Source organism: Eretmochelys imbricata, chromosome 1 (genome assembly GCF_965152235.1).
Source record: "Eretmochelys imbricata isolate rEreImb1 chromosome 1, rEreImb1.hap1, whole genome shotgun sequence".
Taxonomy (NCBI): Eukaryota; Metazoa; Chordata; order Testudines; family Cheloniidae; genus Eretmochelys; species Eretmochelys imbricata.
This window is the reverse complement of record NC_135572.1, coordinates 64,244,881-64,268,456: the sequence shown is the minus strand read 5'-3', so window position 1 is coordinate 64,268,456 and position 23,576 is coordinate 64,244,881. Positions and strand designations below refer to the sequence as shown.

Sequence of the window (23,576 nt, the reverse complement as noted above, 5' to 3'; positions counted from 1 at the left end):
CCTACCCCGGTAAGCACTGCCCACAACCCAATCCCCAGCCCTGAGGCCCTCCCCCCAAACGCCTGCTGCTGGGGGGTCAGAGGGGCAAGAGACTGCCCCAGCAGCAGCTGGTGCGATTGGCTCAGGAATCCATGACTTCTGAGACCTCCGTGACAAACACATAGCCTTTATCATCATTAATCCCCAAATTTTCTCTTTCGTTATCTAGTATCTTTGTATTCCTACCTTGAAGTGTTAGGTACAGTGCATTCAGTTTGCCAAATATGTCCACCTGGTAAGCTTACACAGTCAAGAAGTCTACATTACACATGTAATCTGCAAGGTCTGTTTTCTCAAGGAGAAAATTCTGAGTTTGTCATGCAATTCAAAGACATGTTGTAACACTTTCCCACATGACAATCACCTTCACTGAGTTCACTGTGAAACAGAAGCTGAGTGTGGTCAGAGCCAATCTCTGCACAGCATACTAAAACAATGTGTGTTTGCTGCCCAGAATTTTATAACAAACTATTTTAATAGCAATGTAGAGGGCTTTGTGTATTTCAGATTGCAACATATTCTGTGCTAAAGCTTGGACGATGAAGCATACCATGTATCCAAATTGCTGCTGGTGCTGCTTTCTTTGTTCGAGTTGCAGTTCCACCATTCTTTCCAAACAGGGTTGCTGCCCCAACAGTGCTCAGGCCCCTGCCTAATTAAGACCTTCAGCCATTATGAATTTATGAAGGATCTTGAATAGTTCCTCACTAGTTGTTTGTGTTGCTTTCTCTGCAAAATAAAAGTACTGCAATTTCTGTACCTGCTTTGCCAAATCGCACATAACACAGAAGCTGAACCATGTTAGCTATGTCTGAGGATGCATCAAGCTCCAGTGCAAAATATTGACCCCTCTTAACTTGTTCTATCAACTGGTCCTGGATGTCTTCTGCAAGGTCCTAGTTACTGCCTAGGACCCCATTCTTGGATTGTGCACTCTGAAACTGAGGTGAATTCCACAGTCCCTAGCTGCTGAAACTTTTTACCTCCTCTTAAATTTGATTAACTACAGCTCAAGTTGTACACCCTTGACAAGAAACTGAACTTTCTTCCATCCAAGAAAGAGCTTGAGTCAGAATTCTACACACAAAGGGAAGAATTTATAATGGTAATGTAAGGATAACGATTATATCTCTAGACAAAAAAAAAAAAAAGGTGGCATCTTAACAGAAAGGAAGAACCAGTGAGATGACAAGGTGGCTGAAGTAGGTTTTTTTTTTTCTTTTTCTTTTCCTGGACCACTTCTGCTGGTGAGAGACAAGCTTTTGAGCTTACACAGAGCTCTTCTTCAGAAAGAATCTGTGTCACAGATGGAAATACATTTAAAACTGAGAGATGCAGAACTAAATGTTAAAATAATAGACAGAAGATATTTGCACTCCAGCAAAAGCCTTTCTCCATATATAATTAGCTTCTAATGTAATAGAAGAAGAGAAGCAAAAATGACGCTTTTCCATTTTATTACATCAAGGGAGCCAGCCAACTAAACTTGATGGTACCTTCTTACGTTGTTTTTGTGTAGCCGCTGGGAGCTTACATTTTTACATTTATACGTTACTCTCATCAGTGCTAAGAAGGGTTTTATAGTCTAACAATGCACATGTTTTTCCTTGAGTCTTTTGAAAAGCTTAAATTGTTTTTCCATTGCAGAATCTTTGCCCTGAGAGGCTTTAGTAATTTTGAAATAAGTGCTGTCACATCCATTTTTCTTCAAACCGATGAAGGCTTTTACACACACACACACACACACACACACACACACACACACACACACACACACACACACACACACACACACACACACACACACACACACACACACACACACACACACACACACCCGATCCCCCGTTTAAATAAAACTTCACTTTTAGAGTCATTCATTCTACTAACTTTGGCTTCAACTGTTTTTAATACACAATTTTTCATTTCTCTTCATGTGATGGCAATTTTTTAAATGACTAATATAACAGAAAACAAAAGTTAGCAATGTCAAAAGTGATAAGACGGACGAAGACTATTAAAAGAACAATACTACTACCAACAGTTTATAATTTTAAAAAAATCTTAAAATACTTGACTATGAATTTACATTTATATAGTTCCTTTCATCTAGAGGGATCTCAAAGTTCCATATTAACTTTACCAATGGATTTTTAATCTCTATATAAGAATCAGTTCACCCATAATTTAAATATAATCTCTTCTAGAGAGAAATGTGACAACCATTAACCAGCACCAAACAACACTAAAAAACAGTTTAGGACAGCAAGTAAAAAAATAAAATACGCAATTGAAACTATAGGCAGAATGTAATTATCCAAATAACAATTTAGCCAGGATTCTACACACTTCCCACTCTTGTAAATAAAAATGCCATGGAGTCTTTAATGTCTCAATACTGCCTTAGAAGGAAGAGTGCCACTTACTATATTCACCACTAACTGCAAACGATTTTTTCCTTGAAGGTCTCCCATACTTAGCCTAACCCTGCTTATTTTATAAATTCAAAGCCAGAGGTTGTATGTCTGCTTGTAACAGTGTAGCCATTGACTGAGAGCACCTTTGTGGCCGGGGTAGCTTTGCAGGCACCCTGTCCCATTTAATAACTGCACACAAGCTTTACTGTGGATAATAACACCCCCTGCCTGGGGCTAGTTTAATAACAACTGCAGTTCTTAACAATTCTCAGGGTCCCAAAATACAGTCCATCACCACACAACAGTCCATACTTCACTCTGCTGTCTTCTCTCACAGCTGCAGCTCTTTTTCTGTCCCAGTCTGTTCTCACAGTTCGTCTTGCCAGTTTTTCTGGGCCCAAACTCCATTTGAGTTTCCCCACAGGAGCCTCCTGGGCTCATCTCTTTCACAACTCCTTTGGTCTTGGGGACTTCCACACAAGAGGCCTTCATACTCTTTGCTGGTTCTCTAAAATGTCTTGAGCTCCTCCCCTTCATTGCAGCCTTGTCCTGTTTTTTATAGGGCAGTCACCTTGATTTCTCTGGGGTATGACTCATTCTGTAATCAGAATAGCCTCAGCCTCCCAGCCACCCTGTTACACTGCCATACTGAGGTTATGTGATTTATGTACCTTAAATGTATGGTTTTATTGATGTGTTATACAACAGCCCCTAGAAGCTGTCTTTAATTAGGATTTCATTTCTGATTATAAATAAATGTGATTATGTGTATACTTGTTATGAGGCATTAAAATACATTTGAAGTACAGGAAATAACTTACCCTGAAAGAAATGGCCCACAGTTTAAGTGATATTTTGTTAATCAAACATGTTTTGGAGGTTCTTCCCTATTAACTGTATCAATGTGTCCCCTTAAATTAATGTTGCGAGTACCAATTTTAGTGTCTGAGAACAAAAAATACCTAAAATGTAAAGATGACACTCAGGAAAGTAAGAAAACTCAGCTAAGAACTGTAAGAAAGGCTAGGAAGAATGATTTATGATTTATTTGTATTACCCCTTGTATGTGAATCAGAAGTAATCCTACTTATTCCGCCTTTCAGTTCCCTTCATCATTATCATGTACAAGTATATTGATGAAATGTGACTTCAAAATAACTCATGGTATCAGCTCACCGACTCTGATTAGGAAAGTGTCCTCTGATGCTCGAATAATATATATTCTATAATTTAAATAATCCCTCAAAATTCAATTTACACCATGTAAATTAACTTCTGGATATGAATATTGGGTAGATCGTTAGAACTCCTTATGATATTGTACCAATGAAACAAAAATATTTCAACAGCATTTTTAGTTGGATAGGTACCCATTTGCTGAGAAGAGAGTTGGGGAATCTTTCATAATGTATATTTACATCTTATAATAGGACATACTACAGTTACACTTTATTTTTTTTCTATTTCCCCCATATTATTTACTGAAAGTAAAATTTTCAAAAAATATCTTACAGTTTGTCTACATGGGGACATCCAGGAAAGTTAATCTAAATTAATAAAAGGTGTGAATTTGAGATTGATTAAACTACATAAATCCCATTTCAAACAGGACTAGATCAAAGAGCATTAATGAATAGTTAACGCGCGTCAGCAGGGTCTACACAGACACGTAATACAAATAAGTATTAGACTGTAATAATTATACCTAGCTACATCGTTCAGCACTGTGAAAATTTTTTAACCCTGTGCAATTTATTTAGGTCAACCTATCCCACACTGTAGATGCAGCTATGCTGACTGAATAGTTCTTCCAATAACCTAGCTACAGCATCCCAGAGAGCTGGATTACCTACACTGATGGAAAACCCTTCCATCAATGCAGGAAGTGTCTACAATACAGTGACACAGCTGCAGCGCCATAGCTATACCGCTTTGGTGCAGACATACCCTTAGTATGCGGCAGGCTAGTATGGGGTAGATTCACACGTCTGCTTGTTGAGAACTAAATGTTTGTGTAGACAAGCCCTCAGTCCCATGGAAAGTCAACAGGATTAGATGCTTTTGAAAATGGAGCTTACAGCAGGCTTACATTACAACTACTGCTGAAGCACTGCAGCTGCGCCACTGTAGCAGCATAGTGTAAATGCTTCCTACATTGATGGGAAGGGTTTTTCCAAGAGGCGGCAACTAGGTCAAGGGAAAAATTCTTCTGTCAACCTAGCTGCATCTACTCCAGGAGTTAGATCAATTAGCTATCGCCAGAGTGCAAAATTTTTCACAGCCCTGAACAACATAGCTAGGTCAAACTAATTTTTAAGGATAGACCAGATCTGAGACTCCTAAGTCACTTCAGGCACTTTTGAAAACTTTTACACTGATTGAATTTTAATGATCATTTTCTTTTATTTCCTTTTCCATTTCTCTACAATTTTTTCAAAATAAATTACTATATTTACAGTGGTTCAACTACTGGTAGATATATGTGTTACATTAATCTTTAAGGCCTTGGCTACTTTTTTCCCCAATTCCACCAGTTTTTTCCGCAGCAATTCATTAATTATAACCAGTATTAAGAATATATGATACTTAAGAATACATGTCTTTTGTTCCAAAAAGTACGTTTTGTTATATTGTAGTACCAATTATTATTGTTAACCTTTGTCCTTCACTGTTGTGTGTGTATATTACTTGTTTTAAATAATAATTATTACATACACACAGCTGTTCCAATTTTGATAAAAAACTCACGCACATGAGTAGTCTCCCTGAATTCAGTAAACCTGTGCCTGTCCAAGTACAGGTGCTAGATATTACCAACCATTCTGTAGAACAGATATCTCATCGGGACTCAGAGTCCCAAGGTAAGGAACTAGCAAGTGAACATTGTATTCAGATGAGATAAAGTGAGGTGGAATTAGAGTGTTCACCTCTAAACTTTAAGGAATGCGGAGGTCATGAGCAGTCAGAGAAATAATGAAAGGGCCAACAAAGAGAAGGTCACAATCCATCAGTTAGAGTATACTTGCCTTCAGTCTCCACCATGTGACACTTGCAGAACCAAGTCAAATTGATGGACATTTACAGGAAGTATAACTCTGCTCACAATAGGCTAATGTAACCCATGTATAAAATATAAACAACTATGACAGTTAGAAAAGTTTGCAATTATTTTTCTGCAGTAAATAGCATGTGTTAGCATGTTCAGATGTGCTGATGCTAGCCAGTTACTGATCCGCAGAAATATTGCCCCAAGGCAATGCTCACACATTTTTGAATAAAGATATTCTCTATATTATCAATCAACTGGTTACTTGCTGGAGAGAAAGATAGATATAGAACGAAGAAGCATAATAAAGCACATATCTTTTGTAAACCTACACACAGTCTACAACTTACTTGACACTGGATTCTAAAAGTATGCCTCATTATTTATTATTATCCTGATTGAAAAGTCCTATAGAATTTCTTCAGAAAAGACCATCAAATGAAATAGGAAATGCTGACCTTTCTATATACTTTTTTAAATTACTTTGTAGAATTTCATAGGATTGTACCATTTTCTATTAAATTCTATAGAATTTTTTCTATAGGGTGTTTACAGATCCTTGTAAGTGCACACAGAGTTTTTAGAAAACTCAAAAAAAACTCAAAAACTCAGGTTTTTCTTAACTGAGATAGAAAGAGGAGGTTACTCACCTGTGCAGTAACTGACCTTCGAGAGGAGTGTCCCTGTGGGTGCTCCACTCCAGGTGTTGGTGCACCCCATGTCTTCGCTCGGAGATTTTTACAGTACGTGCACGCGTGGTGCCTACCTCACACACTGAATGTGCCTCAATAAGGCGTGTGCACGGCCGGGGTTCCACACTTCCTTGTATACAACGGAGACTGCTCCAAACTCCGAAGTAGAAGGAAGAAGGGTGGGTAGTGGAGTACCCACAGCGAACTCATCTCAAAGAACATCAGGTACTGCACACGTGAGTAACCTTCTCCTCTTCTCCGAGAGATGTCCCTGTGGGTGCTCCACTCCAGGTGACTGAAAAGCAGTATCTCCTAAGGAGGTAGGGACTTCAGATCTAGTAAGAAAGCTGTAGACAGCACAGCTCAGCCCATTCGAATGTCAGTCAGGGGTCCCTGAGTAAAAGCATAATGTTTAACAAAGGTATGCTCTGAAGCCCAGATGACGGCTTTGCAAATATCTGTGACGTGAATGTTACGTAAGAATGCCACAGATGTTGACACAGATCTGGTGGAGTGTGCTCTAACGGAAGTTGGAGGATTCATCTTCTTTAATTGGTAGCATAGGCGGATGGAGTCTACTATCCAATTGGATATTCTCTGGCAGAGATGGATTTGCCTCTGGATCATTCTGCGATTGCAATGAAAAGTTTAGGGGAAGCTCTAAAGGGCTTAGTCCTATTGAAATAAAAGGACAATGCTCTGTGCATATCGAGTGTGTGCATTACTGATTCAAAAGTGTTCGCATGCGGTTTAAGAAAGAAGGTTGGTAGATGGATAGGTTCATTAAGGTGGAAGGAGGAACGCAGCTTCGGGAGAAATTTAGGATGCGTTCGGAGTGTGACTTTGTCCTTAAAAAATATAGTGTACGGTGGGTCAGCCGTAAGTGCGCCAAGTTCTCCTACACATCTGGCAGATGTAATGGCAAATAAAAACACAGTTTTCATGGATAGATGTTGGAGGGAGCATATTGCAAGTGGCTCAAATGGATGGCACATCAAGCATATGCATACCAAGTGCAGGTCCCAGGGTGGAGTGGGTGGTCTAATGTCCGGGTATAGGGTCTGGAGGCCCTTGAGGAACCGCTTTGTGATGGGTGGGCGAAGATAGTAGTGTCTCCGGTCTTATTGTGAAATGCCGTAATTGCTGCTAGATGTACCTTTATGGAGCTAAAGGAGAGCCCAGATAGCTTAAGTTCTAAAAGACAGTCTAGTATTAGTGAAAGAGGGCAGAAGCAGGAGTGGTTTTGCTTGGCGGAGCACCAGTGAGTGAACCTAGTCCATTTATGGAGATAGGCTGTACGTAAGGATTGTGTTCTGCTATGTAATAGTACTCTTTGCACCTGTTCAGAGCAGCCTAGGTCCTCATTAGATAACCACTGAGGAGCCATGCTTTGAGGTGCAGCACCGTTACGTTGGGGTGGTTTAATTGACCCCTGCATTGTGATAACAGGTTTGAAAGGGATAGGGAAGTGGAATCGGCAGGCAAACTAACATCCTCATTAAAAATGAGTATCACGCCTGTCTGGGCCATGTCCGGGCTTTTAGTATGACCCTAGCCCTCTCTGCTCACATTTTTTGTAATACCCTGTGAAGAAGTGGTATCAGAGGGAATGCATACAGGAAATTGTCACTCCATTTGATGGTGAATGCGTCTCCCATTGAGTGCTTTCCTAGGCCTGCTCTGGAACAGAATTCCTGGCATTTTTTGTTGGTTGCAGTTGCAAAAAGATCCAGCTGCGGATAGCCCCATATTTTGAACATGTTGTGTAGGATGGTATCGTTTATCTCCCATTCGTGATCTGGGGGAAAGATCTGCTGAGCTCGTCCGCGATGGTGTTTAGTGAACCAGGTAGGTGGGAGGCTGAAATTTGGATATTTTGTGGGAGGCACCAATTCCAAAGTTTGATAGCCTCCGTGCAGAGCGAGTGGGATTGAGCTCCCCCATGTCTGTTTATATAAAACATTCAGGTGATGTTGTTGGTCATGATCCTGATGTGTTGATTCTGGATGTGCGGGAGAAACTGGAAACAGGCGTTGCGGAATGCTCGAAGCTCTAAAAGATTTATGTGCAGTAAGGCTTCTGTAGGGGACCAGAGTCTCTGAGTGGTGTGGTGTTCCATGTGTGTTCCCCAGCCCGTGAGGGAAGCATCCGTTGTAATTATAATGGAGGGGGACTCCTGCGCAGAGGTTGTGTGGAAGAGTCCACCATGTGATTGAGTCCTTAACTTTGGTAGGTATGGACAGAAGTCTGTTTAGGCCGTGCACATTCGGTCTGTAGCCAGTGGTCATCCAACCCTGCAGGCACAGCATGGAGAGGCATGCATTCTTGACCACAAATGTGCAAGAGGCCATATGGCAGAGAAGTTGCAGACAGTGACCTGCGGGCTGTTTTGCAACTTGGCAACTTTATGGTGTTGAATCTGGAGGATGGGAGAGATGAAAGTCTGGTTGTGGAATCGAGGTGAGCACCTATGAACTCTAGTCGTTGAGTAGGCGTTAATGTGGATTTGTTTTTGTTTATTTGTAGGCCCAGACCCTGGAAGCAGTCGATGGTCATCTGCGTGGCTTGAATGGCCTCCCCAAGAGTCTGTGCCTTGAGCAGGCAATCGTCCAGGTAAGGAAAAATTATGACTCCTTTTTTCCACGAGAATCTTGTAAAAGATGCCGGGTGCTACTGAGAGGCCGTCAGGCAGAACCCTGTATTGGTAGTGATTTGAGCCCATAACAAATCTGAGAAAACACCTGTGGGCAGGGTGTATAGTTACATGAAAATAAGCATCCTGCAGGTCGAGGGCTGAGAACTAATCTCGCTACTCCAGTGCTGGAATTATGGTTGTGAGGGTAACCATTTTGAATTTTTGGTTTCTGATGAACTTGTTGAGTCGCCTGAGGTCGAGGATGGGTCGCCATCCCCCACTTTTCTTTTCTGTCAAAAAGCAATGGGAATAAAAACCCTTTCCCATGTGCTGATCGGGAACCGTCTCGACTGCTCCTATTTGCAGAAGACATTGCACTTCTTGGTGGAGCAAGTGGTCGTGAGAGGGGTCCCTGAAGAGGGACTGAGTGTGGGGTAGGGGAGGCATGGATAGGAAGGGGATGGAATAGCCCAATCGGATGACCTCTAGGGCCCATCTGTCCGTAGTGATGACTTGCCAGTTGTGGTAGAATGGGAGTAAACGGTGACCAAAAGGTTGGATGGGAAGTATAAGCACTGGAGGGGGGGAGGAGGTCTTCTATACCCTCGACCAAGGCTTCAGATCTGCTTATTAGATACAGGGGATTGGGATGGTGCCGATGCGGTGGGGAGTCATCGTTGATGCCTGGGTCTCTGGCAGTGTTGCTGCTGGTGGTCGTATGGCCTCTGTTGTTGTTGTGTGTAGGCCAGGTATCGTGGGCATTGGTAAGGCTGACACCTGTATTGTCGTCTTCTAGTTGCCACCGTATGGATGCCTAGGGATCTGAGTGTCGCTCTGGAATCCTTCATGGTGTGCAGCACCTCTTTGGTTTTTGCTGCAAATAACTTCTCGCCATCGAAGGGGAGATCCTCCACGGTGTTTTGTACCTTGCGTGGGAAAGAAGAGGAGGTAAACCGTGAAGCCTGACGCATCACTACGGCCGCCACGGTGGACCTGGCAGCTGTGTCCACAGCATAGAGGGCAGGCTGCAATGCCGTGCGGGAAATAATCTGCCCTTCAGAGACTACTGCTTTGAATTGCTGTCTCTTGTCCTCTGGGACATCATTAATAAAGTCCATGAGTTTCCTGTAATTTCTGTGATCATATTCGGCCAGTAGGGCTGCATACTTTGCCACTCTAAATTGTAGCATGGATGATACATATACTTTGCGGCCAAGTAGGTCCATTCTTTTGCTGTCCTTGCCAGAGGGAGTGGATTGGAAATGCTGCTGTTTGTTCTTTTGGTTGGCTGCTTCTACCACCAGTGAATTTGGTGCTGGGCGTGTGAAAAGGAATTCTGAGCCCATGGAGGGGACATAGTATTTCCAGTCTGCCCTTTTGCAGATAGAGGGTATGGTGGCTGGGGTTTGCCACATATTCTTGGCAGGGTCCATAATAGCTCCATAAATAGGTAGTGCCATCTTGGAGGAGGTCGAAGGTTGTAATATGTCTGTCAGCTCATGTTGAGTCTCCAACACCTCATCCAGAGTGATCTTGAGCTCATTAACCACTCCTTTGAAGAGGTCCTAAAAATGAGTAAAATCATCTGCTGTTTCATAGATACCAAGGTCAGAAGGGACCATTATGATCATCTAGTCTGACCTCCTCCACAACGCAGGCCCACAGAATCTCACCCACCCACTCCTGCGAAAAACCTCTCACCTATGTCTGAACTATTGAAGTCCTCAAATCGTGGTTTAAAGACTTCAAGGAGCAGAGAATCCTCCAGCAAGTGACCCATGCCCCATGCTACAGAGGAAGGCGAAAAACCTCCAGGACCTCTTCCAATCTGCCCTGGAGGAAAATTCCTTCCCGATCCCAAATATGGCGATCAGCTAAACTCTGAGCATATGGGCAAGATTCATCAGCCAGATACTACAGAAAATTCTTTCTTGGGTAACTCAGATCCCACCCCATCTCACATCCCATCACAGGCCATTAGGCCTATTTACCATGAATAGTTACAGATCAATTAATTACCAAAATCATGTTATCCCATCATACCATCTCCTCCATAAACTTATTGAGTTTAATCTTAAAGCCAGATAGATCTTTTGCCCCCACTGCTTCCCTTGGAAGGCTATTCCAAAACTTCACTCGTCTGATGGTTCGAAACCTTCATCTAATTTCAAGTCTAAACTTCCTGGTGGCCAGTTTATATCCATTTGTTCTTGTGTCCACATTGGTACTGAGCTTAAATAATTCCTCTCCCTCTCCGGTATTTATCCCTCTGATATATTTATAGAGAGCAATCATATCTCCCCTCAACCTTCTTTTAGTTAGGCTAAACAAGCCAAACTCCTTGAGTCTACTTTCATAAGACAGGTTTTCCATTCCTCGGATCATCCTAGTAGCCCTTCTCTGTACCTGTTCCAGTTTGAATTCATCCTTCTTAAACATGGGAGACCAGAACTGCACACAGCATTCCAGGTGAGGTCTCACCAGTGCCTTGTATAATGGTACTAAAACCTCCTTATCTCTGCTGGAAATACCTCTCCTGATGCATCCCAAGACCGCATTAGCTTTTTTCACAGCCATATCACATTGGCGGCTCACGGTCATCCTATGATCAACCAATACTCCAAGGTCCTTCTCCTCCTCCGTTACTTCTAATTGATGCGTCCCCATCTTATAACTAAAATTCTTGTTATTAATCCCTAAATGCATGACCTTACACTTTTCACTATTAAATTTCATCCTATTACTATTACTCCAGTTTACAAGGTCATTCAGATCCTCCTGTATGATATCCCGTCCTTCTCTAAATTGGCAATACCTCCCAGCTTTGTATCATCCACAAACTTTATTAGCACACTCCCACTTTTTGTGCCGAGGTCAGTAATAAAAAGATTAAATAAGATTGGTCCCAAAACTGATCCTTGAGGAACTCCACTGGTAACCTCCCTCCAGCCTGACAGTTCACCTTTCAGTAGGACCCGTTGTAGTCTCCCCTTTAACCAATTCCTTATCCACCTTTCAATTTCCATATTGATCCCCATCTTTTCCAATTTAACTAATAATTCCCCATGTGGCACGGTATCAAACGCCTTACTGAAATCTAGGTAAATTAGATCCACTGGGTTTCCTTTGTCTAAAAAATCTGTTACTTTCTCAAAGAAGGAGATCAGGTTGGTTTGGCACGATCTACCTTTTGTAAAACCATGTTGTATTTTGTCCCATTTACCACTGACTTCAATGTCCTTAACTACTTTCTCCTTCAAAATTTTTTCCAAGACCTTGCATACTACAGATGTCAAACTAACAGGCCTGTAGTTACCCGGATCACTTTTTTTCCCTTTCTTAAAAATAGGAACTATGTTAGCAATTCTCCAGTCATACGGTACAACCCGAGTTTACAGATTCATTAAAAATTCTTGCCAATGGGCTTGCAATTTCGGGTGCCAATTCCTTTAATATTCTTGGATGAAGATTATCTGGGCCCCCCCGATTTAGTCTCATTAAGTTGTTTGAGTTTCGCTTCTACCTCAGATATGGTAATATCTACCTCCATATCCTCATTCCCATTTGTCATGCTACCATTATCCCTAAGATCCTTTTTAGTCTTATTAAAGACTAAGGCAAAGTATTTGTTTAGATATTGGGCCATGCCTAGATTATCCTTGACCTCCACTCCATCCTCAGCGTTTAGCGGTCCCACTTCTTCTTTCTTTGTTTTCTTCTTATTTATATGGCTATAGAACCTTTTACTATTGGTTTTAATTCCCTTTGCAAGGTCCAACTCTACTTGACTTTTAGCCTGTCTCACTTTATCCCTACATGTTCTGACCTCAATAAGGTAGCTTTCCTTGCTGATCCCTCCCTTCTTCCACTCCCTGTATGCTTTCTGCTTTTTCTTAATCACCTCTCTGAGATGCTTGCTCATCCAGCTTGGTCTACAACTCCTGCCTATGAATCTTTTCCCCTTTCTTGGGATGCAGGCTTCCAATAGCTTCTGCAGCTTTGATTTAAAGTAATCCCAGGCCTCCTCTACCTTTAGATCCATAAATTCTTCAGTCCAATCCACTTCCCTAACTAATTTCCTTAATTTTTGAAAGTCAGCCCTTTTGAAATCAAAAACCCTAGTTGCAGATTTATTTTTGTTAATCCTTCCGTTCAGTTTGAACTGAATTAGCTCATGATCACTTGAACCAAGATTATCCCCTTCAACTATTTCTTCTATGAGGTCCTCACTACTCACCAAAACCAAATCTAAAATGGCATCCCCTCCAGTTGGTTCAGCAACTACTTGATGAAAAAAGAAAAGGAGTACTTGTGGCACCTTAGAGACTAACCAATTTATTTGAGCATGAGCTTTCGTGAGCTACAGCTCACTTCATCAGATACAGCTCACATGTATCTGATGAAGTGAGCTGTAGCTCACGAAAGCTCATGCTCAAATAAATTGGTTAGTCTCTAAGGTGCCACAAGTACTCCTTTTCTTTTTGCGAATACAGACTAACACGGCTGTTACTCTGATACTTGATGAAGGAATCCATCAGCTATCGCATCTAGGAAAATCTGAGCCCTATTACTATTACTACCACTTGTCCTCTAGTCTATATCTGGGAAGTTAAAGTCTCCCATGATCACGCAATTTTCATTAGTATTTACTTTATTTAAAACATTAAAAAGGGCTCTATCCATATCCAAATTAGATCCCAGAGGTCTATAGCACACCCCAAGCACTATGCCAGGGGAGGCTCTAATAGTTTTCTTACCCAATGTAATTTTTGCCCAGACGGACTGTGTCTTATCCATTCCATCGCTTCTTATTTCTTTATTCTACCTCATCATTGATATACAATGCTACTCCACCACCTTTACCTTTATTTCGGTCTTTCCTAAACAGCACATACCCTTCAATACCTGTAGTCCAGTCATGACTACTATTCCACCATGTTTCTGTTATCCCTATAATATCTGGTTTCACTTCCTGCACCAGTAGCTCTAGTTCCTCCATTTTGTTACCTAGGCTCCTTGCATTGGTGTACAAACATCTTAATTTTTGCTGTTTGGCCTCGCTCACATTCTTTTAGGCATGGTCATTCTACACCCAGTATAACCTATTAGACTGGTATCCACACTGCCCTTCCTCCTTATACACATTCTCCTATCCACGGCTGTATCCTTTCTTACTTTGTTTTCTTCCCTCTCAATGCTAAAATCTGGCGTGGAGATTACCTGGACATCTCCCAACCATCTCCCCCAAATTCCTAGTTTAAAGCTCTCTTAATCAGTTGTGCCAGCCTCCACCCTAGAAGTCTATTTTCTTCCCTACTCAGATGAAGTCCATCCCAAGAGAACTGTCCTCTGTCCATGAATGCCTCCCAGTGGCCATACATCCCAAAGCCCTCCTTATAGCACCATTGCCTAAGACATCTGTTGATAGTCATAATCTTGTCACACCTTTGTTGCCCTTCTCTAGGAACAGGCAGAATCTCACTAAAGATTACCCGAGCTTTGATTTCCTTAAGTGTCTTCCCCAGCCTAGCATAGTCTCCCTTAATACTTTCCAGCGAGAATCTAGCCGTATCATTTGTTCCCACATGAAGGATAATTAGGGGATTCTTTCCCGCTCCCTTTAGGATCCTTTTCAACCTCAGGTCTACATCCCGTATCTTAGCACCTGGAAGACAGCATACCCTTCTATTCTCTGGATCAGCTCTGGTTACAGGCCTGTCTATTCTTCTCAGTAAAGAGTCCCCGATCACATAGACCGGCCTTTTCCTGGTGATGGTGCTATGGCCCCTGTTCCCTCTGGCTGCAAGTTCTTTCCATTCCTATTCTCCCTTGCAATCCTCTTCAACCCATCCTGTATCCTCCTAGGGCTCATATTTGGTGTTGTCTCCATTGACTCTTCCCCTTTTCCTACAGGATTAGCCACTCTTCTCTTCTTCCTTGCCCTTCCACCTTCAATGACGACCTGCTGAGCCCCTTCTTCATTTTCCAACTCTGCAAACCTGTTCTTGAGCTCTATTTCTCCTTCACTAGCTCATCTTTTCCTCTGCCTGGTTCTTTTAGTCACATGCTTCCACTGACCACTGTCCTCACCCAGTCTCCCCACAGAATTCCTCAGTCCTGCTTCCAATTGCAAGTCTGAGCTTTTCCCTTCAGATACCTCATGTCTTGCTCCATAATCTGCTCAAACCCCTTCCTAAACTCAACCAGACTTTCCACCTGCATCTCCAAACCTCGGATCTTTTCCTCTATCAGTTCTATCAGATGGCATTTCATGCAGACAAAACTATTACCAGGTACCCTCTCCAGGATCATGGAGCTTCCGCAGCTTCCACATCCAGTCATCTTCATTGTGTCTTCCACGATATGAGTCACTCCCACTGCTGCCTCTGTATCTGTCATAGCCTTCCCATCTAAATCCTGTTACCCTGGGAAACACAATCCACACCAAAACACCACCACCCACAGCAAAACCAAACCCCAAACAAGCACCGCAATACAAACTAACTCCCACTCAAACTCCCCTGTTTACAGCTCTGTTTGCTGGCTTCTGTGCTGCTACAGCTGTCTGTGCTGCTGCCCGACTGGCTGGCTACCTTTATAGGACCCTTAGTCAGAGAAGCCCCGCCCCCTAATCAGGGCTCAGCTTCTCTCCCTAGTGAGGTGGATGAATTATTATTATTTGGGGAGGGTTCAAGTGCCTCCTTGTCTGCATGCACCGTTGCAGGTTGCCCCTGTCCATCCGTCGCAGAAGTGTGGACGGGTACAGGAGGAGATCTAATGTTGCCTCTGCATGGGCTGTACTAGCTACGGTAGTGCCTGCTGCAGGACTGCCAGGGGTTCCAATAATGCCATTGTCTGGAGAAGGGTATGGCTGGTCACACCCACAGGTGTCCATATCAGGATGGTAAATCCCCAGAATATGAGGACTTTGGTCCCATGCTAGCAGGAGCGTGACGGGGGAAGAATGGTATGGTGAAAAAACTCCCTCCACTTTGTCATCCTCATCACTAGAAAAGTGAGAAGGAATAGGGGATAGCTGTTGGTGCTGTGCAGATGGTCCCCGAGAGACATCGGTACCAAGTAATGAGGAATCTGGAGTTGGCGAGATTAGCAAATCGCTGGAATGAATAAATTATGGTGCCAAGGTAAAAGGAGCCAGAATATATAGCACTGGGTGTGGCGGCGGTGCCATATGGTTGGCTGGTGCTGAGCGGTGCAGCGCTGTATGCAGAGTCATAGGTGATTGAGGTGTCGGTGCCAGGACAGCAACCGTACTTGTGTGTGGCACAGGCAGACTCAGCTGAGTAGGCACCGAGTCCTTTGCGGTGCTGTGCGGTGCCATATAAGAAGAGGCAGGCAACTTTAAGTCCGTAGCTGCGGCACCAGAGTGCTGCGTACCAGCAGCAGCTGGGATACGGATGGTGCCAGGGATGCAGCGTATGTGCTGAATTGCAGAGCAGTCGGCACTGATGAGGCAGACCTGGTCTCTGTGAAGTGATGAAGCTGGTCCTTTTTTTGTTGTTTTCTTCTCCTTAGTGGACTTAGGAGGGCTCTGTCTCAAGTAGGACTCCTGACCTGGGTCAGAGGCAGATCTGAGGAACTTCTCCATTAGAATTACCTTGAGTCTCAGTTCTCTGTCCTTTCATGCTCTAGCCTTTAGTTTACTGCAGTGGGCACATTTTTGGGGGACTCCCCCAAACAGCGAACACACTGAGAATAGCCATCAGAGATAGGGATGGCCTCTCTGCATGTACCGCATCTCTTAAAACTTGGCGAGCCAGACATAGTATGAACTGTCTAACTGACAGAAAAAAACTGAAGTAAAAAAAATTTTTTTTATTTATTTTTTTTTCAGAGAAGAAGGGGGAAATTAAACTTATCTGACTTAAAAAAACTAGATAAGCCATAAAAAAAGACTAACTATCTAAAGTAAGAAATAACTGAGCAAGACGGCTGAGCTCCGTTTCAGGCCGGGGATGGCAGAGAAGGAACTGAGGAGCCCGGGCTGTGCGTGCGTCATTGAAGCATGTTTGGCAGGCACCACACATGCATGGACCGTGCGATTACTGCTGTAAAAATCTCCAAGCGGAGGCGCCGGGGACACCAACACTTGGAGTGGAGCACCCACAGGGACATCTCTCAAAGAAGAAGTTTGGGTTTTTAGTTAGAACATGTCAGCTAGCACATTTTAACTAAAGAATTCTAAAGCTCTAGTTTAAACAATGCAAGTTGTACTTTAGCTAGTTGGTTGATGTGAAGCCAAACTGAAGTACAACTTGCATTGTCTAGACTAGCGCTTTAACACATTAGTTAGAATGCGCTAGCTAAAGTATTTGTTTAAAAAAATCTTTGACCCTATTCAAGAAAAACCCAAGGAGACATGAGGCTAGATTTTTAAAGGTCAATGGGAGTAGGCAACTAAATACCTTTAAAAATCTGGCTCACGGTTCCTATCTTAAGGAGCTTCCAGCCTAGCAGAAAAATGTAACAACACAATATAGCTATGCAATTCAGATGCAAAAATGTATATGCTCTGAGTGACAGCAACACAGAAAAGTTTTGTGAAATAAAAAAGTTCTGGAGAAGAGAAAAGGTGTTCCACACACAGGAAGTGGGAGGCTGTCCCATGCAGAGGAAATGGTATGAAAGCAGGCACAAAGCTGAGAGCAGAGAGATAGAGGGATGGAACTATACCAAGTCTTGAGCATGAACACAAGAAACTTAAAGTTCATGTGGAAGTAGAACAAGCCAGTGAAGGGAAATGAGAGGGGAAACGACAAAGGGATTATGCAGACAAATGGCAGCAGTGAAACCTTTTTAGTAGCATTGTTTTAGATACACTGGGGCAAAAACAGGCAGGCTGAATTTAAACACTGTTTGAAACTAGGTTGATGGGGAAGCAATTTGATTCAAACTGATTCTTCATTTAGATGGTCCAATGTATTGGACTATTGATGTCTCATCCATCATTCCAGTGTCTCCAAAGGAAACAGAGAGGACCTCCACAGCTTCACTTTTGAAGACTAAGCATGTAAATTGTTGATAAGTCATTATAGATCAATCATTTGCTGTTATATATGGTTGATATGTAACCAGTCATTATATATCAACCCTTTGTTGTAGATTTTGAATTACTTTGATTTGTGAGTTTAAAGTTTTTTGCTTTTTTATTGTTTGCATATGAAAAAAGTATAAATAATATATCATATTCCCCCCCATCCTTTTTCTGTATGTCTGTGATGGAGGTGGAAAGTAGGGGTGCAAAAGGAAAAAGAGAATAGTCGCTACAACTTCCAGTCTCCACAACCCACTTGGTAAATTTTCAGACAAACACCTTTCTGTTTACTCCCATGTTTGGGAGGAGCTCCCTGTAAACATCTGCAAAGCTACCTCATCATCTTCCTTCAAATCCTTTCTTAAAACTCTTCTTTGCTCTGATGCCTACAATAAACTAGACAACAGTCAGGTCCTTTTGTGCTGAGACTATTGCCTATCATGTTGACCAGTATTGTCTCATTGTTTCCTTGTACTCTTTCGTCTGTCTGTAGACGGTAAGTTCTCTGGGGCAGAGAATGTCTTTTGTTCTGTTTGTACAGCACCGAGCACACTTGGATCCTGGTGTCTGACTAGGGCTCTTATGCATTACAGTAATACAAATAATAAACAATAATAAATAAAACTTCAGGAACATGAGATGCAAACATTTAAAAGCTCAGCAGTGAAAATAAAGATGACATTGAAAAAAAGAAATCATGTAAAGTGACATTCTTACCTATGCAGCTGTAAATATTCTCTGGGTCTATTTAACAGGTGAAGGAATCGGTCAACAATCTTGTTTTTTCCCACGCCCTGAAATAATGTATATTAAAAAAATTACAGACAAAGAAGAGTACTTTAATATCCAAGAATTGTCTAGAGAATAAGGTCAGAATTCCTTTACAATCTAGTAGAATCTCACACAAGATACAAAAGTTTTGATCACAATTACAATACTATACTATTAGGTTTACACCAATGTTTAGTTTGAAAAAGAAAAGTCATATTCTTTGTAACTGCATATTTTGCCTGTCCTACTAGATTTTAATATATATAAAGTGGTATAACATGGAATATATACATTGCACAAGTAATAGCTGCATAGAAATAGGTGTGCAGAAATTTTCATATTACCAGTTGTACACTCCCTCTTAGAAATACGATGATTAGTTTTGTAGTTCTTATTTCTACATGTTTTATTTCATATTCAGCGCAACTGGTTTAATAACAGAGCACACTAACGTGAAGTACCCAAAGCAAAGGAGAAAGTGAGCAGCAAATACAGAATACAAATATAATCTACAACCATACTTTGTCTAATAGTGTTACCAGTATTTGGATGACTGAAATCTACATCTCCTTTTAACTAATTTCTACTACTCTAGTACCTTTAATTCCCAGCATTTGACAGAAGTACAATAGGGGTGCGGATGGTGGGCTTACACTAAATACAAATGCAAAGTAGTAAACTTGGTAGTCAGGGGAAACATCTAGGAGCAATTGGCTGTGGTTAGAGCAGGGGTGGCCAACCTGTGGCTCCGGAGCCACATGTGGCTCTTCAGAAGTTAATATGCGGCTCCCTGTATAGGCACTGACTTTGGGGCTAGAGTTACAGGCGCCAACTTTCCAATGTGCCGGGGGGTGCTCACTGCTCAATCCCTGGCTCTGCCACAGGCCTGCCCCGCTACACCCCTTCCCACCCCCTCCCCACCCCTGAGCCTGCCATGCCCTTGCTCCCTCCCCTCTGCCCCCCAAGTCTCCTGCAAGCCACGAAACAGATGATTGGGAGGTGCAGGGAGAGGCACTCATCGGCAGGGCTGCCGGTGGGCGGGAGGCACTGGGAGCGGGGGGATGCTGAATTACTGAGGTTCTTTGGCAATGTATATTGGTAAATTCTGGCTCCTTCTCAGGCTCAGGTTGGCCACCCCTGGGTTAGAGCATTGCCTTTTGTTCAATATCATGTACGATATTTTCTAACCCTGTTCTACTGAAATCAGTGGCAAAAACTCCAAGTCCACAAACTGAAGTTATGGCTCATGCTGATCCATTGTTTCTCTTGGACCATCAGATAACAGTGGAGGGGAGTGATAACTTTCTCCATCTATCAATCAGAGGGTAAAACAATTCCTCTCTTACACAGACCATAGCATAGTGGTTGCAAGATTGATAGATGGGAAAGATAGTAGAGTTGTCAGTCAGAGAAAAGAAACAAAGGAAAGAGATCAGGAGGAACGATAAGTTCACTATTTTGGAAAATATGGAGATTGTGATGAGACATCTAAGATACTTAAAGAGACATTTGAAAATATAAGACTGAACAAAGAAATAGAGAAGTAGATTTGAGAATCATTCACATAAATGTAGCAGTTGAAATCATGGAAGCATATAAGGTTGCCAAGAGAGAACAGAGAAGAAAAAAAAAGCTGGTGACCAAACAGAACCACAATGTATTCTTACAGTGAGCTGAGTATGAAACTGGTTGAAAGACCATACTCAAAGAGTAGTTATCAATGGTTTGCTGTCAAACTGGGAGGATATATCTGGTAGGGTCCTGCAGGGATCAGTCCTGGATCTGGCACTATTCAATATTTTCTGAATGACTTGGATAATGGAGTGGAGAATATGCTTATAAAATTTGCCGATGACACTAAGCTGGGAGAGGTTGCAAGAACTTTAAAGAACAGGATTAGAATTCAAAAGGATCTTGACATATTGGAGAATTGTTCTGAAATCAATAAGTTGAAATTCAATAAAGACAAATGCAAAGTACTTCACTTAGGAAGGAAAAATTAAATGCGCAGCTACAAAATGAGGAATAAAGGGCGAGGTGGCTGAAAAGGATGCAAGGATTATAGTAGATTACAAATTGAATATGAGTCAACAATGTGATGCTGTTGTGAAAAAGGTTAATATCTTTCTGGGGTGCATTAATAGGAGTGTGCTATGTAAGACATGAGAGGTAAAAGGTCCTGCTCTATTTGGCACTGGTGAGGCCTCCGATAGAGTACTGTGTCCATTTTTGGGTACCACGCTTCAGGAAAGATGTGGACAAACCTCAAAGAGTCCAGAACAAAGCAACAAAAAAGATGACTAGTTTAAAAAATCTTGACCTATCTTTGACCTAAAGGTTAAAAAAACTGGGCATGTTTAGTCTTGAGAAAAGACAACTGATGTGTTAAGGGCTGTTATAAAGAGGACTGTGACCAATTGTTCTCCATGTCCACTGAAAACAGGACAAGTAGTAATAGTCTTAATCTGCAGCCAGGGAGATTTAGGGTAGATACTAGGAAAAACTTTCTAACTATAAGGGTAGTTAAGCTCTGGAATAGGTTTCCAAGGGAGGTTGAGGAATCCCCATCATTGGGGGATTCTCCACAATGTTAAAAACTGGTTAGACAATCATCTGTTAGGGATGGTCTAGGTTTACTTGGTCTTTCCTCAGAGCAGGAGACTGGACTTGATGACTTTTCACAGTCCCTTCCACCTCTACATTTCTATGATTCTATGATACCTCTATATTTCATATGTTAGGTTATACTACATAAATAAGTCCACCTTTTCATGATTTCTTGACATCAGAATCTCCCAATGGAGTCATAGCTTTATATACAAATGTGATGGGGACATAAGATATGCTTCATATTACTGACATTTCTATTTTCAATAATTGCCAGTATCCTGTAATCACATGCTTGAAGAATTATTGGACTTTTAAAATTTTCTCTAGTATTTGGAACAAGACATATAGCGAAATCATAAGTTCATCAATATAGCGAAATCATAAGTTCTTCTACAAAGTCAAAGAACACACATTTTATCAGGTAGAAATAAAACATAGCTGGAAAACTGTAATATCACATATGGAGATGGTTACACAGCCATACACTACTGTTACTTAAGCTATGAGATTTTTAAAACCATAAATGGGCTGATGCACTGAAATGTTCCACCTAGTTTCAGCACAGCTACACAGAAGAAGAACTGCATAATGCACTTTTTTAAAAGACCGTCAAAAACTATGGCAGATGGTTACAGTCAGTATCGTGTGCCAAATCCTAGTACAGTCCATGCCTAATTCTCTGCAGAATGGGACTCGAGCCAACTATAACAAAAAGCAAGCTGCAGCGAGACAGATCAACATACAGAATCAGTACAGAACACATCAAATATCAAACAAATTGGATACTCTACTAGAAGAAGAAAGATTCTTTGGCTTTCATCTGTATTGAGAGAGAAAGCATGATTTATCTGTTTGTTTGTAATACTGCCTTAGGAACTAGGGTGACCAGACATCCCGATAAAATCAGGACTGTCCCGATATTGAGCAGTTTGTCCTGCATCCCGACCGAAGTATGGTCGGGACGTCATTTGTCTCGATATTTTGTTTCGAGCACATCTTTTTTTTTTTTAAACTTAGGCAGCGCTGACAGGCAGGGGGAGCGCTTTTTCAATTGTTACACTCACCCAGCACGTCCAGGTCTTCGGCGGCACTTCGGCGGCAGGTACTTCTTTCTTCGCTGGCAAGATTTATTTCCCACCGCCTAAGGTGCCAGGTAAGTGTAACAATTGAAAAGGCGCTCCCCCTGCGGCCGTCCCGATATTTTGTATTTAGCATCTGGTCACCCTACTTAGGAACTCACACATACTCAGTTTAGATATTTCCCAACTATTAAACAATTTTGTGTTTTTTTCCCCTCATCTCTCTAATGTAAGAGAGGACAACACGGCTGCCTTTTGTTTACTTCTTTCTAAGTTATCATTGCCAATGATGAGAGTAAGAATATGCCTAGCTTCCAAAAGAATGTTCAGATGCTAAATGGGTACTGTAAAGCACCAAGGAATGGAGTGAGCAGTACTAACACCACTACAGGTGAAATCCTGCCCCCTTGAAGTCAATGGGAGTTTTACCATTGACTCCAGTAGAGCCAAGATTTCACCTTAGACATTTTTTGTGTGTTTCATCAAATGCAGCCCCTTTTTTTGTTGTAGCTTTATTTTCAATCAGTGAGAATGATGTATTTTTAAAATATGCATATAATATTTAGAAACAGGCATTCCCCACTAGATCGTAATGATTATACAAATGTTAAGGTTGGTCAACTTTTAAACTTAGCTGCTTGAAGGAGTACAGTATGTGCCTACACAGATATTGTGGTGTACCTCACAAAATCCTTGACTGGCAAAAATGGTTAGGGAATCAGAGTCAAAGCTATTTCATTCTATTCCTGACTCTCCCACAGACTCACACTGTGACAAGTCACCACCTCTGTTTGCCTCAGATTTTCATATCTATAAAATGGGAATACCTCACCAGAGTCCTTCTGTGATTAAAACTGTTTGTAAATCAGCTCTCTGGATGCAAAAGCTTCATGTAAGTGTAAACTATTGTTATTATTAAGAACAATATTCCAGCAAGAGGGAATGATTTAATAAAACACTTGGGACAGATCCAGGCCTATTATAAGGCTCCATTGTGCCATCAAGAGACCACTACCACCAGCTTAACTGACTTCCTGAGGAAATCCTAACTGACAAAGAGCCAGCTGGCTCTACACAACTCCAACCTGGCCTCCATGGTATAAAGTATGTGTTGGGACATGGGTAGGGAAAAGAAATACTGCAGCACGTTGGAACAGCCTCTTAGGAAAAGTTACCAGTGGACCCAAGTTAGAATAACCCTGAAACAAGCCTATGGTAGCTGTGGAGATCGA

At 41.9% G+C, this 23,576-nt stretch overlaps 1 protein-coding gene across 2 annotated transcripts in view; it reads right to left on the bottom strand.

Moving 5' to 3' along the window:
• Positions 1 to 23,576, bottom strand: part of VWA8 (von Willebrand factor A domain containing 8) — a 289,992-nt gene that overhangs the window by 135,712 nt on the left and 130,704 nt on the right. For both annotated transcript variants that reach the window (XM_077811982.1, XM_077811992.1), the window contains exon 21: positions 18,602 to 18,678. In XM_077811982.1, coding sequence (XP_077668108.1) covers positions 18,602 to 18,678 — 77 coding nt within the window. The remainder of the gene's footprint in view (positions 1 to 18,601; positions 18,679 to 23,576) is intronic.